Here is a 13181-nt window from a genome sequence, read left to right on the forward strand (position 1 = left end):
CGAAGCGGAGGGCACCAGAGATGCCCAGCAGCTGCAGTATGTCATCATCTTATTCCAGCTATGCCATCGTGTGCATACAGAAGGACTAGAATAAGGAACCGACAAGAAGGGATAAAAGAGTGACATAATTTTTAAACCGAGGGTAGGAAGGAAATTTAATGTGATTGAGTTTCAAATAGATAAAACATTGTTGTTTTATCCAGGTGTTTGTTTGGATGCTTTAATGCCATCTCAGATTGCTGTTTACACCAGGGGTGGGTAACACGCCATGCCCCAAAATTAATGATAGATAGATAGATAGATAGATAGATAAATAGATAGATAGATAGATAATGCTATGGAACAACTAGGCAGCACTAAAATGGACAAATGGAGCTTGTTTGTTAGTGAAATGTGTCTATTTTAGTGCTCCATGGTTGCTGCGGAGTGCTAAAACGGTTAAATTTAGCTCACAAAGCCAAATTTAACCTCTTTCACGCTACTGAGTGCTCCGGAGCGGTCTGCTGCTGAATTTCAGTGGCATATTGGTAATGAAAAATAAAAAAGAACATGCGCGTTTTGTTTTAATCTGTGCAGTCCCCGGACCGCCCTTGCAAAAATGGCCCCTGGACCTCCCACAGTTGCCCACCTCAGGTTTAAACAAACCTGTGGTGGTTCCAGCTGCCACAATCAGCTTCAACTGCCAGTTGGAATTGGGACTGTGGAGAAGAAAGGAAGCATGCTGGGTGATGCAGCTAGGTCATTTTAGACCCTGGACATACTGGCATTACAGGGGCGGCATGTATTACTTCAACTGTGACGCACACAACATTTCTCTGCTTTGCTTTCCTCCTGCCATTCCACACTTAATAACTGTTCTATATTCCTGATATGTCCAAACAATAATGACAGACTGTTTGCCAGCTCTGATTAAAACAAAGCAAAAAAATTTATTAATTATTTATTTGCAGCATTTATATACCGCTCCACATCTAAACCGATTGTGGAGCAGTGAACAATAAAGGACAAAAGGGCACAAAGATTAAAGAAAGAAAACACCATATTAAAATGGTTATTTTTAAAAAATGAAGTGCCAGTAAAAACCGTAGCTGGTCACTCAAGGAAGGCTCCCAGGAATGACAGTGTTTTCAGGAAAGGGGGCCACCACACTGAAGGCCCTTTTCTGGGTGGGCTCCAAGCAGGCCATAGGTCTATGTGGAGCCACCAGGAGCATGCCATCTCATGACCCCAGTGACCGGGCAGGTTGATAAGGCAGAACTCAGGTATCCTGGTCCCAAGTTGTTTAGGGCTTTATACACTAGTATCAAAACCTTAAAGGCGGCTTGGTGGTGAATAGGCAGCCAGTGCTGTTTCCTCAGCCATGGAGTTGCATGCTGGAAAGGGGCAGCTCCCGACCACAGCTGAGCTGCCGCATTCTGCACTAGCTCCAGCTTCCGGAGTAGCCTGAAGGGCAGCCCCACACATTGTTATTATTATTTATTACCTTTCTATACTGGCTCAGAGCCAAAGCTCTCGAGGCAGTTTACAGAAGTTAAAATATTAAAATACAATATACAAAGATGATGATGATTAATTACATTGCAGTAATAACAGAGTTCCTCCAAGCTAGGCTTCAGCAGCATGCGAGCTGAGAACTACCGGAAGTACAAGCTGGGTTTCGAAGAGGCAGAGGAACTAGAGATCAAATCGCCAACATTCGCTGCATCATGGAGAAAGCAAGAGAATTCCAGAAAAACGTCTATTTCTGCTTCATTGACTACGCTAAAGCCTTTGATTGTGTGGATCACAACAAACTGTGGCAAATTCTGAAAGAGATGGGAGTACCAGACCGCCTTTCCTGTCTCCTGAGAAACCTGTACGAGGGTCAAGAAGCAACAGTAAGAACCAGAGATGGAACAACCGAGTGGTTCAAAATTGGGAAAGGAGTATGACAAGGCTGCATATTGTCACCCTGCTTATTTAACTTATATGCAGAGTACATCATGAGAAACGCCGGGCTGGATGAATCACAGGTCGGAATTAAGATTGCCAGAAGAATTATCAACAACCTGAGATACGCAGACGATACCACCCTAATGGAAGAAAGCGAAGAGGAGCTAAAGAGCCTCTTGTTGAGGGTGAAAGTGGAAAGTGCAAAAGCTGGTTTGAAACTCAACATTAAAAAAACTAAGATCATGGCATCTGGCCCCATCACTTCCTGGCATATAGAAGGGGAAGAAATGGAAGCAGTGACAGATTTTACTTTCTTGGGCTCCAAGATCACCGCAGACGGTGACTGTAGCCATGAAATTAAAAGACGCTTGCTCCTTGGGAGGAAAGCTATGGCACACCTAGACAGCATAGTAAGAAGCAGAGACATCACCTTGCTGACAAAGGTCCATATAATCAAAGCCATGGTTTTCCCAGTAGTAATGTATGGCTGTGAGAGGTGGACTATAAGGAAGGCTGAGTGCCGAAGAATTGATGCTTTCGAACTGTGGTGCTGGAGAAGACTCTTACGAGTCCCCTGGACTGCAAGGAGGTCAAATCAGTCCATCCTAAAGGAAATCAACCCTGAGTGCTCATTGGAAGGACAGACACTGAAGCTGAAGCTCCAATATTTTGGCCACCCAATGCGAAGAGAAAACTCCCTGGAAAAGACCCTGATGCTGGGAAAGACTGAAGGCCAAAGGAGAAGGGGACGGCAGAGGATGAGATGGCTAGATAGCATCACCGATGCAATGAACATGGACTTGAGCACGCTCCGGGAGAGAGCGCAGGACAGGAAGGCCTGGCGTGCTATGGTCCATGGGGTCACGAAGAGTCGGACACGACTGAACGACTGAATGACTGAACAACCAAATAATAGAGCGCATTGCAGTAATCTAGCCTTGAGGTTACCAGCACCTGTACCACTGTCAATATGTATACTCTCAGCATGTGCAGTTTTGCACTTTAAACTCAAATCACAGCATCATCATGCCTACAGAAATGAAATGGAGTTTGCTTCCACTGCCCTTATCACTTACCACTCTCTGTGGGGCGGGGGCCATTTGGGGGGTGGGGTGGTGGGTTTCCAGGGCCCTGGACTTTGTAGCTGCACCGCTGCCAGCCAGGGGTCTCCGGGCTCCTGGCTTATGCATGCATGTGTGTGAGTATTTCTTTTGGGGTTTCCCAATTAAAAATGGTTTTGAGTTGGGATTTGGCAGAGACAAAAGGAAATATTTCTCGTTAGGGATGCACACAGATTTTGTTCAGGCCACATTTTTAAAAGAGCTGCCTGATTTTCACTTCCTGGACTAATACGTGGATCAGAATCCAGTTATCCATTGGTTTCCCCATATTTCTGAATGTTGCAATGTAGTGTTATTTTGTACTGTCCCGTCATTTATTCTTTTAACCATTTGTACTGTATTTTAATCTTTTAACCATTTGTAAAGCCCAAAGAGCTTTTGTTATTCAACAGATTAAAAGTACAATACATAAATAAACTTCTTGTCTCAAAACCATTTTGTGTACCAAAATGTGCATATTTTAAGTTAAAATGCATTCAAAGATGTACATTTTATGATAAAATGCATATAAAATGTGTATTTTGGGAAAAACATATGTTCACAAATGCATGCATTTGTGTGTGTGTTAAAAAGTTTATTTATTACTTATTAGCAATATTTATATACTGCTTCTTGTTTGACACAAATCCCAAAGCATAAAAACAAGTCAACAAACAAAACATACACATGTCATGTGGCTGGTACAAAGACAGCTAGCTCATGGCTGGAGGGAAGCCAAAACAAACTGATATGTTTTCAATAAATTCCTAAAATACCCAGTGTTGAGGCCTGACATCAGAGGGGAGATTATTCCACTGGGTGGGTGCCACTGCAAGAGAGGCCCTGTCTCCATGTTGCTGCCAAACAGTAGGCTTAGGCATGGAGAACAGGGCCTTCCCTGAATATCACAGTGGCCTGGGAGGTTGTTACTGTTGGGAATATTGCAACCTCGTCTGCAAGTGACTGGAAGGGGGCAGTGCTGTAGTTAGTTAACGCATGGGAATTTGGGGCATAGCTAGCCTGAGGATCTCTACAGCCTAAAGCATGGTTTCCTGTGCTCCTCCCCTCCCTCCCTCTCTGACTTCCACTATTGCTCGGAGCGCACCGGTTTGCTCTCTCTTTCTCTCCTGCCAGTGTTATGGAACAAAAAGCAATGGACTGAACAAACCTCTTTTGAAACCCGACACTGTACTTGCACATGCATGCAAGAATATGTTTGAGTAAACTCTTTTTCCTCTACTTCACTGAAGAAGAATGGGGTCTCTCATTGTTCTAAGACAGCCTGTGTGTACATGTGGGACTGGTAAACACTCTGTTTTGCCTTTTGTTTTTCTCTGCTAACTGCCTTTTTAACAGGAGGGAGTAATACCAAATAATCCCATCAATTATAGGGGGAGATGTTCCTTGCAGGTTGATGTGGATGCAGGACAGAAGAAATGAATGCATAGGAAACTGACAGGACCAGATACAGAGTGATCCATCCCAAGCAGTTTTCAGGTCCTTATGTGAAGAAGGAGGGGAGGGGAGAAGAGGGACATGTCCTGTGCTCTTGGACCTGAAGGGGATGCGTGATTTGCTGTCCACTCTCAAGTCCATTAGGGAGAGGCATTGATCAGGAGGGTCCATTATTAGCTCATTTTCAGTCCATCTCCTAATCCATAAAACAATATTTTACCAGCCGTGCTCTGAGGGGAGTCAATACAAACCATAGAGGCAATGGGCAATTTTTTGACCATTCAGAGCTGGCCCCACTGGCCTGTTCCTACATGCGCACAAATGAGAGGAAGAGGTGAAAATGCACATATTAACTGTGGTAAACAGACAGCGAACCCAGATAATAAACCTAGTGGGTAGACAGTAGATTGGGGAGCGTAGTTAGGACTGGAACTTGGGCCTTCTCACATGACCACCCAGAGAGTGGCCGGTGGTGAGAGCAAGAGCAGCAAACTCCATTTTATTCCTGCCATCATGATGGTGCTATGATTTAAGGGAGTTTAACCTGCAAAACTGCACATGCTCAGAGGTTTTTTGTTTAATCAGGGTTGGCGAACAGGTTTGTTGTTGTTCTAACATATCTGGAATGTAGAAGCAGTTTTAAAGCATAGAATATTAATTAATTAATTAATTAATTATTACATTCGTATCCTGCCCTTTTCCTCCTTAAGGAACCCGAGGCAGCGTACGTAATCCTCCTCCTCTCCATTTTTTCCTCACAACAACCCTGTGAGGTAGGCTGGGCTGAGAGTCTGTGACTGGCCCAAAATCACCCAGTGAGCTTCCACGGCTGAGTGGGGACTAGAACCTGGGTCTCCTGTCTCCCAATCCAACACTCTCACCACTACGCCACAGTGGAACAGAGGCTGGAGGGGGAGAAGAGAAAGGTTAGTTGTGTGCTTCATGACTGATGTAATACATGTGGCCAGCTAAAGGCCCAAAAGACCGTTACATCCAGGGTCTAAAGTGACCTAGCTACATCAGTGGGTGCAGGGTGGGAGTGCACAGGGACTACTTTCTAAAAACTTTCATGGGGAGCTGTGAGAATCAAGGCCTAGTCCAAGTCTCCCTCGTGAGTTCATAAAAAGGTAAAGGTGTCCCCAACCAGTCGTGTCCGACTCTAGGGTGCGGTGCTCATCCCCGTTTCTAAGCCGAAGAGCCAGCGCTGTCCGAAGACGCTTCCGTGGTCATGTGGCCGGCATGACTGAACACCGAGGTGCACGGAACGCTGTTACCTTTCCCGCCGAGGCGGTACCTGTTTATCTACTTGCAATTTCTTGCTTTCGAACTGCTAGGTTGGCAGGGGCTGGGACTGAAGACGGGAGCTCACTCCGTCACGCGGCACTCGGGTCTCGAACTGCTGTCCTGCTGACCTTCTGGTCTGCAGTTCAGCATCTTAACCACTAAGCCGCCGCGGCCCTGTGAGTTCATGATCAGCATTAAATTTGAGCCAGGGATATTTGGGGCTCAGGACGCACACTCTTGTGGCCAAATTAGATGTGGCGTCGAACTCCTGGCTTGGCATTGTATCCCATATTAGTCCTACTTAGAGTAGACCAATTGAAATGAATGGGACTTAAGTTAAACTAACAGGGGATATAACCCTATATATCTTTTTGGAACTGTAAACAGCAGACCAACCAGGATCGAGGAATGGGGTTTAAGCCTTCCCCTCTGTGCCAAATAGCAGCTTTTGTGTGTGTGGGGGAGGTTGTTAGGATGCCAGTGCAAAAACAACCGGACTCCCCATGTCTGTGCATTGAGGTCCAGAACATGACACCCAGCCCCCCAGGTGGCTGCTAGTTACAGTTCTAAAAAAGACATGCACAACACTTGACATTGCATGTTAGTTTGGTCCTTTGCCTCAGCATTATATCAGCACCCGACTGAGCAGATTTGGCATTTGTCAGTGTTTGCTCCAGAAACAGCCTCCAGCATTTTTCTCTATGTTGTTTTTTTTCCTAGGGCTGCTGCATCTAGTTGATTCATCAGCTAGATGGGTCGATTAAAAGAACCTTTTGATCAACTGAAGTGCTGCCCCAGTTACTTGGACAGATTTTTTAAAAATAATTAATTATTTTTAAAACCACGAATGGCGGATGCCTTCTTAGAAGAGCCCTCCCTCCCCGTTCCCTCTCACACATGTAAAGGAATGCCTCTTGTAAGATGGAGGTGTGCATCTATCTAAAAGCATACCTTGCTGTTGACAATTGGAACTTATCATGGGTAATTCACTGTCCTTGCATTCTTGCTATTTTTCACCTTTTGGAAATGTTAGTATTTTTAGGGTGAGTAGTTACAAGAGTCGTGTTTCTTCAGCTCCGCTGCCTAACATCTCAAGAAGTTCAATCTCCAAGAAGGGAATGGAGCCAGCTTGACTCTAAAGTGCCTCGTCTCTTAATATGCCAGGTACATCAACGTTATTCAGTGCAAAACCTGCAATCTCGTACCCAGCAGTCGCCGAGGTCTATTTTGAAACATTGAGCACCCATTGTAGGACAATTTGATCTCCCTCGCCTATTTTTTTTAACAACCTTCTAAATTGTTAGGAAGGCAGGCTGCAGAATGAATGAAGGCAGCATAAAACAGATGGAGCAGAACCTCTGGAAATGTGAAATGCATGTCTGTGGCGGGTGGAGGGAATCAGGGAATCTTTGTTGGCATGAGAAGTGTAGCATGACAAGAATGCCCGTTTTTGCGACAAGGCTGCATATTGTCGCCCTGCTTATTTAACTTATAGGCAGAGTACATCATGAGAAACGCCGGGTTGGATGAATCACAGGTCGGAATTAAGATTGCCGGGAGAATTATCAATGACCTCAGATACACAGATGATACCACCCTAATGGCAGAAAGCGAGGAGGATCTAAAGAGCCTCTTGTTGAGGGTGAAAGAGGAGAGTGCAAAAGCTGGTTTGAAACTCAACATTAACAAAATGAAGATCATGGCACCCGGCCCCATCACTTCCTGGCATATGGAAGGGGAAGAAATGGAAGCAGTGACAGATTTTATTTTCTTGGGCTCCAAGATCACCGCAGACGGTGACTGTAGCCATGACATTAAAAGACTCTTGCTCCTTGGGAGGAAAGCTATGGCAAACCTAGACAGCATAGTAAGAAGCAGAGACATCACCTTGCCGACAAAGGTCCGTCTAATCAAAGCTATGGTTTTCCCAGTAGCAATGTATGGCTGTGAGAGCTGGACTATAAGGAAGGCTGAGCGCCGAAGAATTGATGCTTTCGAACTGTGGTGCTGGAGAAGACTCTTACGAGTCCCCTGGACTGCAAGGAGGTCAAATCAGTCCATCCTAAAGGAAATCAACCCTGAGTGCTCATTGGAAGGACAGATACTGAAGCTGAAGCTCAAATATTTTGGCTACCTAATGCGAAGAGAAAACTCTCTGGAAAAGACCCTGATGCTGGGAAAGACTGAAGGCAAAAGCAGAAGGGGACGGCAGAGGATGAGATGGCTAGATAGCATCACTGATGCAATGAATATGGACTTGAGCACGCTCCGGGAGAGAGCGCAGGACAGGAAGGCCTGGCGTGCTATGGTCCATGGGGTCGCGAAGAGTCGGACACGACTGAACGACTGAACAACAACGTTACTTACATCTCTTAAATAGGAGTGTGTGCGGGGGGAGGGAGGGAAGGGAATAAGGACCACCAGAAGGAATGCTGTGACCAGTAGGCTTCAGTGCCGATGCTACAGTTCAGAATGGAGCCCAGGAATTGACAGGGTGAGATGATGCTGTCAGGGCAAACTGCCCTGACAGTTCATAACAATAGGAGAAGGAAGGCAGTGTGTGTGTGTGTGCACGCACATGTGTGTGTATGTTTGTGTCTGGGCTATTTCTGGCATTTTACAAAGCAGGGAGCCTCTGGGGAGGCACCTGTCATTTCCGTTCAGCACAAGAGAGATTGTGCCCAAGGTTAGTGGCTCCCATCCATCCCCCCAACCCCAGTGACTCCCCTTCTTCGAAGCTTACTTCAGTGCTGTCTTTGACAGGCCCGAGGGCTGAGGCCTCCACAGCGGGGAAACCGGGCAGTAGGCAAGCTGCAATTCCCACACTTTGCTTCGTCTACCCTCAGAAGACCATAAGCCCCTTCTCCCCTTGCCAAGCCTGGCTGGAGGGTAATTACTGGAGAGACACCATGTGTAGCTGCCCACTTCAAAGCAGGGCTGCCAGCTGAGAGGATCATTGACTGGCCCAGCCCAAATTTCCTCCGGGCCAGTTGTCAAGACAGGAGGATGCAAAAGCTAGGAAAAATATTTCTCTATGTGTCTGGTGGTGGTGGTGGTCGTCGTCCTGGTTTTTGCATTTTTCTGCTTTTTATAAGGCATGTTTTTATTAAAGAAAGAAAGGAAGACTTGTATCTTTCAAAGAGGGCACTCGACACAGGGTGAAGAGCACTGTTTCGAAAAGTAATTTCTTCTCAGAACAAAAAGATGCTTGAAATTATCAAGCTCAAAAGCTTAAAAAAACCCCCAGAAGGCAACAAATGTTTGTTCTGCTCAAGAAAAAAACAACATTCTGCATATGCTCAGAGGGACTCGGCTGAACTGTGGACCCTATTTCCAATTAAAAATGTAAACATACTCTGTGTGTAAACACTGTGATGAATGTATACATCAGTTTTTCCAGGTGTAATAGGCTCTGTTCTGAAGTTTGACCCTGGCAGATGGAAATACCCATCCCTGTATCCTCCTCTCTCCCTAAACCATGTCTACTCAGCCTACTTACCAATCTCCTTTCAGAGGTGGTTGTGGAGGAACCCATACAGTTGCCAAGCAACCACATCCCAGAGCCACTGGGCCTACTCAGGCCAGGGCTGAAGCTCTGATTAGGGATAGGCGGATCTGTCAAGTCCGTTTCCACAGACCTTTTCCCACCTCCAAGTCTTTTCCGAGCTGATTGTGTCCCAGGATTTATTTATTTTTATTGGGGGGAAATCCGTATGTTTCTTTTTTTGCGCAACGTTTCAAACGGATGCATTAATGGCTACATCGACTAAAGCATGTTTGTGCACATTTTAGAAATGTGCCCAGTGATTTTAGATCATTTTTCACACGTGGGCATGTTGTTGAACGTATTTTTTTCCTGTCGCGGGACACGTTGCAAGCCTGGAAATGTAGCGATTTCCGACTGCAAATTGTGTTTGATTCCGGAGGTGCAGATCAGATAAGTCTGTAAAAAAAACCGACGAAGGAGCAAATTTCTCACCCATCTCTAGCTCTGATGGGTGAAGGGCCCTTGGCCTGGGACAAATGCTCCATTTGTCCTGTCTCCCACTCCCCACCCCTCACAGAACCTGACAGCTCTCAAATGTACCCTCCATTTCTCCCTAGCCCATCCCAGCCTGGCCTGGCCTTGGCCTCTGCATCAGCTGTTTTCCCACCCCGGCACCCATCTCGTGAGTTTTGCCATCACGCATGGTTCCCCATCCCTTTCCCCCTGCCGACGCTCCCACGCAGAGTTGCTGTGAGATAACAAGCAAAAATGACATCTTTCAAGGAGAAGGAGACCCAGAAAGGGCAGAGGACTGGCATGGGTGGGGTGAAGAGAAACCTCCAGTCCAGGAGGTCTTCCTATCTTCCTAGCAGCAGCAAGAAGAGGAGGCAGAAGTTTATCAGTGGCACATCCAGGCACCAACAGAGACGCCGGGAGGTCCCCGGCTATTAATTGTCATTACAAAGGCTGTCGTCTGATTGCAGAAATCCTAGCTGATTAATTGTATTAGTTTAAGTTGATTAAATCTGCATAAATTTGCATATCAGGCACACACACAAAAGAGCAACCATATTTCTGGAATCAAACGGCATACTTTGCATGTGTTCAGATGCCACATGCCTGACGTTGCATGGAAATAATTTCAGAAGAGGCCTTCCCTGACACACAGAAGGGAAGGCCTCTTCCACAATGGCCATGGCCTGCTGCAATTTGCAAAAGTATTATTAAAAAAATAATGCGAATATCTGCAGCAACTTCTCAGTTGATCAAAATGTTTTAAATCAGCAGGCAGAGCAATTCTAAGGTGGCGGCAGCGGAGAGGACTGTGGCAGAGGAACCATCATTCCCTAAGTCCTACCCACTTATGCTGGCCAGGGCAGAAGGTGATGGTGGGGAGATTTTCCCCCCTCTCCTCCCTGGTGTAGTTTTTGCCCCTGTTTGGGAGCACATCAGGGGAACATATCAGATCAGATTTATTTATTTGGATATAGTCACACCATCAAAACACAAACATTTAACAAAAGATACTAGATATCAACACAAAGATAACATATTTATGTTAACCCAAACCCATATCATATAAAATAAACTTAAACTCTCTAGCTGAAATAAGTAACTTTTACATAAAAACTATATAAAATCACTCATGAACTTAAAAGTTCTGGCAAGGCCTAGCATTCTCCTTTAAGAATTTCCCCCAACACTTTCTGTAGATAGAAAGCATGTAATCTTTGCAGTTAGATAGTCATGGAGACAAGAGGGCTTAAGATCCTGTTGATCCTCAGCCAACCTCAACATGCCCTCCCAAACTTTCATGTTTTCGGGCCCACCACTGGACCCTGGAATGCCATTCAAAGAACCATCGGATTGACCCTAAGCCATTATGACTCTTGCTGAACGCATTACTTTTAATGACAGCAGGCTCTTATGACTCTCATCTGACTTTCCCCCGCTTCTCTACTTTATTCCTAGTCACTGGTATTTAGGGTTGTGTTAGAATTCTGTTTGGGGGGTGAAAACTTGACCGATTTTTCTGCTTCGACCCTGTGGATTTTGTTCCGTCTCCCCGTGCTGAAATCAACTCAGTCTGCAGAAGTCAAGCCAATATGCGGATTCTGTGTTGTTTTTTTAATGGCGGCAATTCGCATAATGGGGGGGGGGGATTTTGAAATTTGCACAAATGGTGTCGTAACTTTTTTTAAAAAAATGTTTTTATTGGTGATCTTGTGCAAGAACACACAATCATAAGTCCATCTGTCTGTTATGTAGCCCCACAGAGGCGTATTCCCCTCTCGTCAAAATCCTTGTCTGTTTCATCCTCTCCACACACTACTTCATTTAGGCCAGCAGACCCATATTCCATACTTGTCAAAGAACTTGTCCATTTCATGCCCCCCTGCTGGGAAGTGCCCATGAGGAGGGGCTACATAATGGACGGGCGGACTTGCAATTGTGCACACTTGTGCAAGATCACCAATTAAAATTTTTTTTTTAATTATACCATTTGTACAAATTTCAAGACCCCCCCACCCGCAATGTGCACAAATTACAATTTGTGCAAATGGTGGAACCTGGAAAAAATGAGCAAAATATTTCCAGAATCGGGGGGGGGGGGGAATTCGCTACAGTCCACTGCCGCTTACTGGAACAGAAACGTTGTGGAATCCTGTTGGGCTTAAAAGGAATGGAATTCCCAGTGTCACACATTCCTACTGGCATCCCCATTGGGTGGCCATTTGTCTTCTTCTACAGAGGACAGTCCTCTATTTGAAGGGGTGCCAGGGGACTGTTGTGTGTTCTGAAGACAGCCTCCATTTGAAGGGCTGATCGGTCCAAGTCTGGTTTAAAGAGAAAGAACCACAAGACAAGAATGGATCTGCTACATTTTCCTTGAACTCTCTGAAAAATGATGGTCTTTCCTCTCACCCCTAGGAACGGGGGTGATCTGGACTGCTCCCCCAAAGCACTAGGGGGCACTGCACTGCAGAGAGTGGGGAAAACAGGACCAGCATTCATCCCACCCTCCACCCCCCTCATACATGGCTTTCTGCCAGGGCAAAGTGCCCCTCCTCCTTATCCAAAGGACAATGAAGGAGCTGGCTGAGCACTGGTGCTTCCTCCTCCAATAGGCTCAGTCCACCCAAATCCATTCACAGAACTAGAAGACACTACCATGCTCTAAGCCCCCTTCCCAAGAAGGACCAGACTGCCCCCCCTCCCCCCCGCCCAGATCACCTTCACACAATCTGGAACATCCAAAGTCAGACAGCAGATGTAGCACAGAAGGGCTTTGCAGAGCAAATAGCATCAGACGCCTCTAATAAGAGGGATAAGAGGGAAGGGTCTCTCCCTCACTGGCAGCCTAACTCTTACTCCTGATGCTTTTAAATTTCTTTTTTATGTTACTTTCTTTTGATTTTTGGGCCCACAAAAAAAGAAGAAGAGCACAAATCCAAATGGAACAATCATATGCAATACTTACAAAAGGGAAAAAAGAACAGAAGATTGTTGAATGCCACCACCCTGAAATTTATCACCGTGACTCAACAAGCCATAATGTAAAACATCCAACTAGTTCGGCTATGGAGAGATGCAAAGATTTGCAGGCAGAGGGGAGAGATAACAAGGTTCATCTGTTGCATTTCGGAGAGCCATCCATCCCATAAAGAAACAGGGGGCCCGGCATATGGTAATCTTCATAGGGGAAGGAATATATGCACACACAAAAAGCTTAGTATTCCTTCCAGCCCATAATATGGCAATCCAACACTAAACCTGAACACAATCCATCAAATAAATCTCCCCAAAGGATATTTTATTGGGCGGTGGGGGGCGGGGAGCACAGCAACTTCACAAGTCATTTTTTATCATATAGATTAACAGCCACCTCATTCTCTTGCATGCTGTGGCTTAGTAGCCAAAAT

At 45.6% G+C, this 13181-nt stretch overlaps 2 protein-coding genes across 3 annotated transcripts in view; one reads left to right on the forward strand and one right to left on the reverse strand.

The window, feature by feature from the left end:
- OTUB1 (OTU deubiquitinase, ubiquitin aldehyde binding 1) overlaps window positions 1–13181 on the forward strand; it is a 70999-nt gene that overhangs the window by 44848 nt on the left and 12970 nt on the right. Inside the window, exon 7 of one of the 2 annotated variants that reach the window (XM_084824850.1) lies at window positions 1610–3487. The exons of the other annotated variant lie outside the window; for it this stretch is intronic. Within the exon in view, the coding sequence (XP_084680976.1) occupies window positions 1610–1678 (69 nt within the window). The 3' untranslated portion in view covers window positions 1679–3487. Of the gene's footprint in view, window positions 1–1609; window positions 3488–13181 lie in introns of those variants that run through there. 2 annotated transcript variants of the gene reach the window in all.
- The window catches only part of MACROD1 (mono-ADP ribosylhydrolase 1), a 350485-nt gene that overhangs the window by 27717 nt on the left and 309587 nt on the right, over window positions 1–13181 (reverse strand). The gene's annotated exons all lie outside the window — the stretch shown is intronic.

This window comes from Heloderma suspectum, chromosome 17, assembly GCF_057233095.1.
Source record: "Heloderma suspectum isolate Gila_16-S chromosome 17, 16-S_ref, whole genome shotgun sequence".
In the NCBI taxonomy this organism is placed as follows: Eukaryota; Metazoa; Chordata; class Lepidosauria; order Squamata; family Helodermatidae; genus Heloderma; species Heloderma suspectum.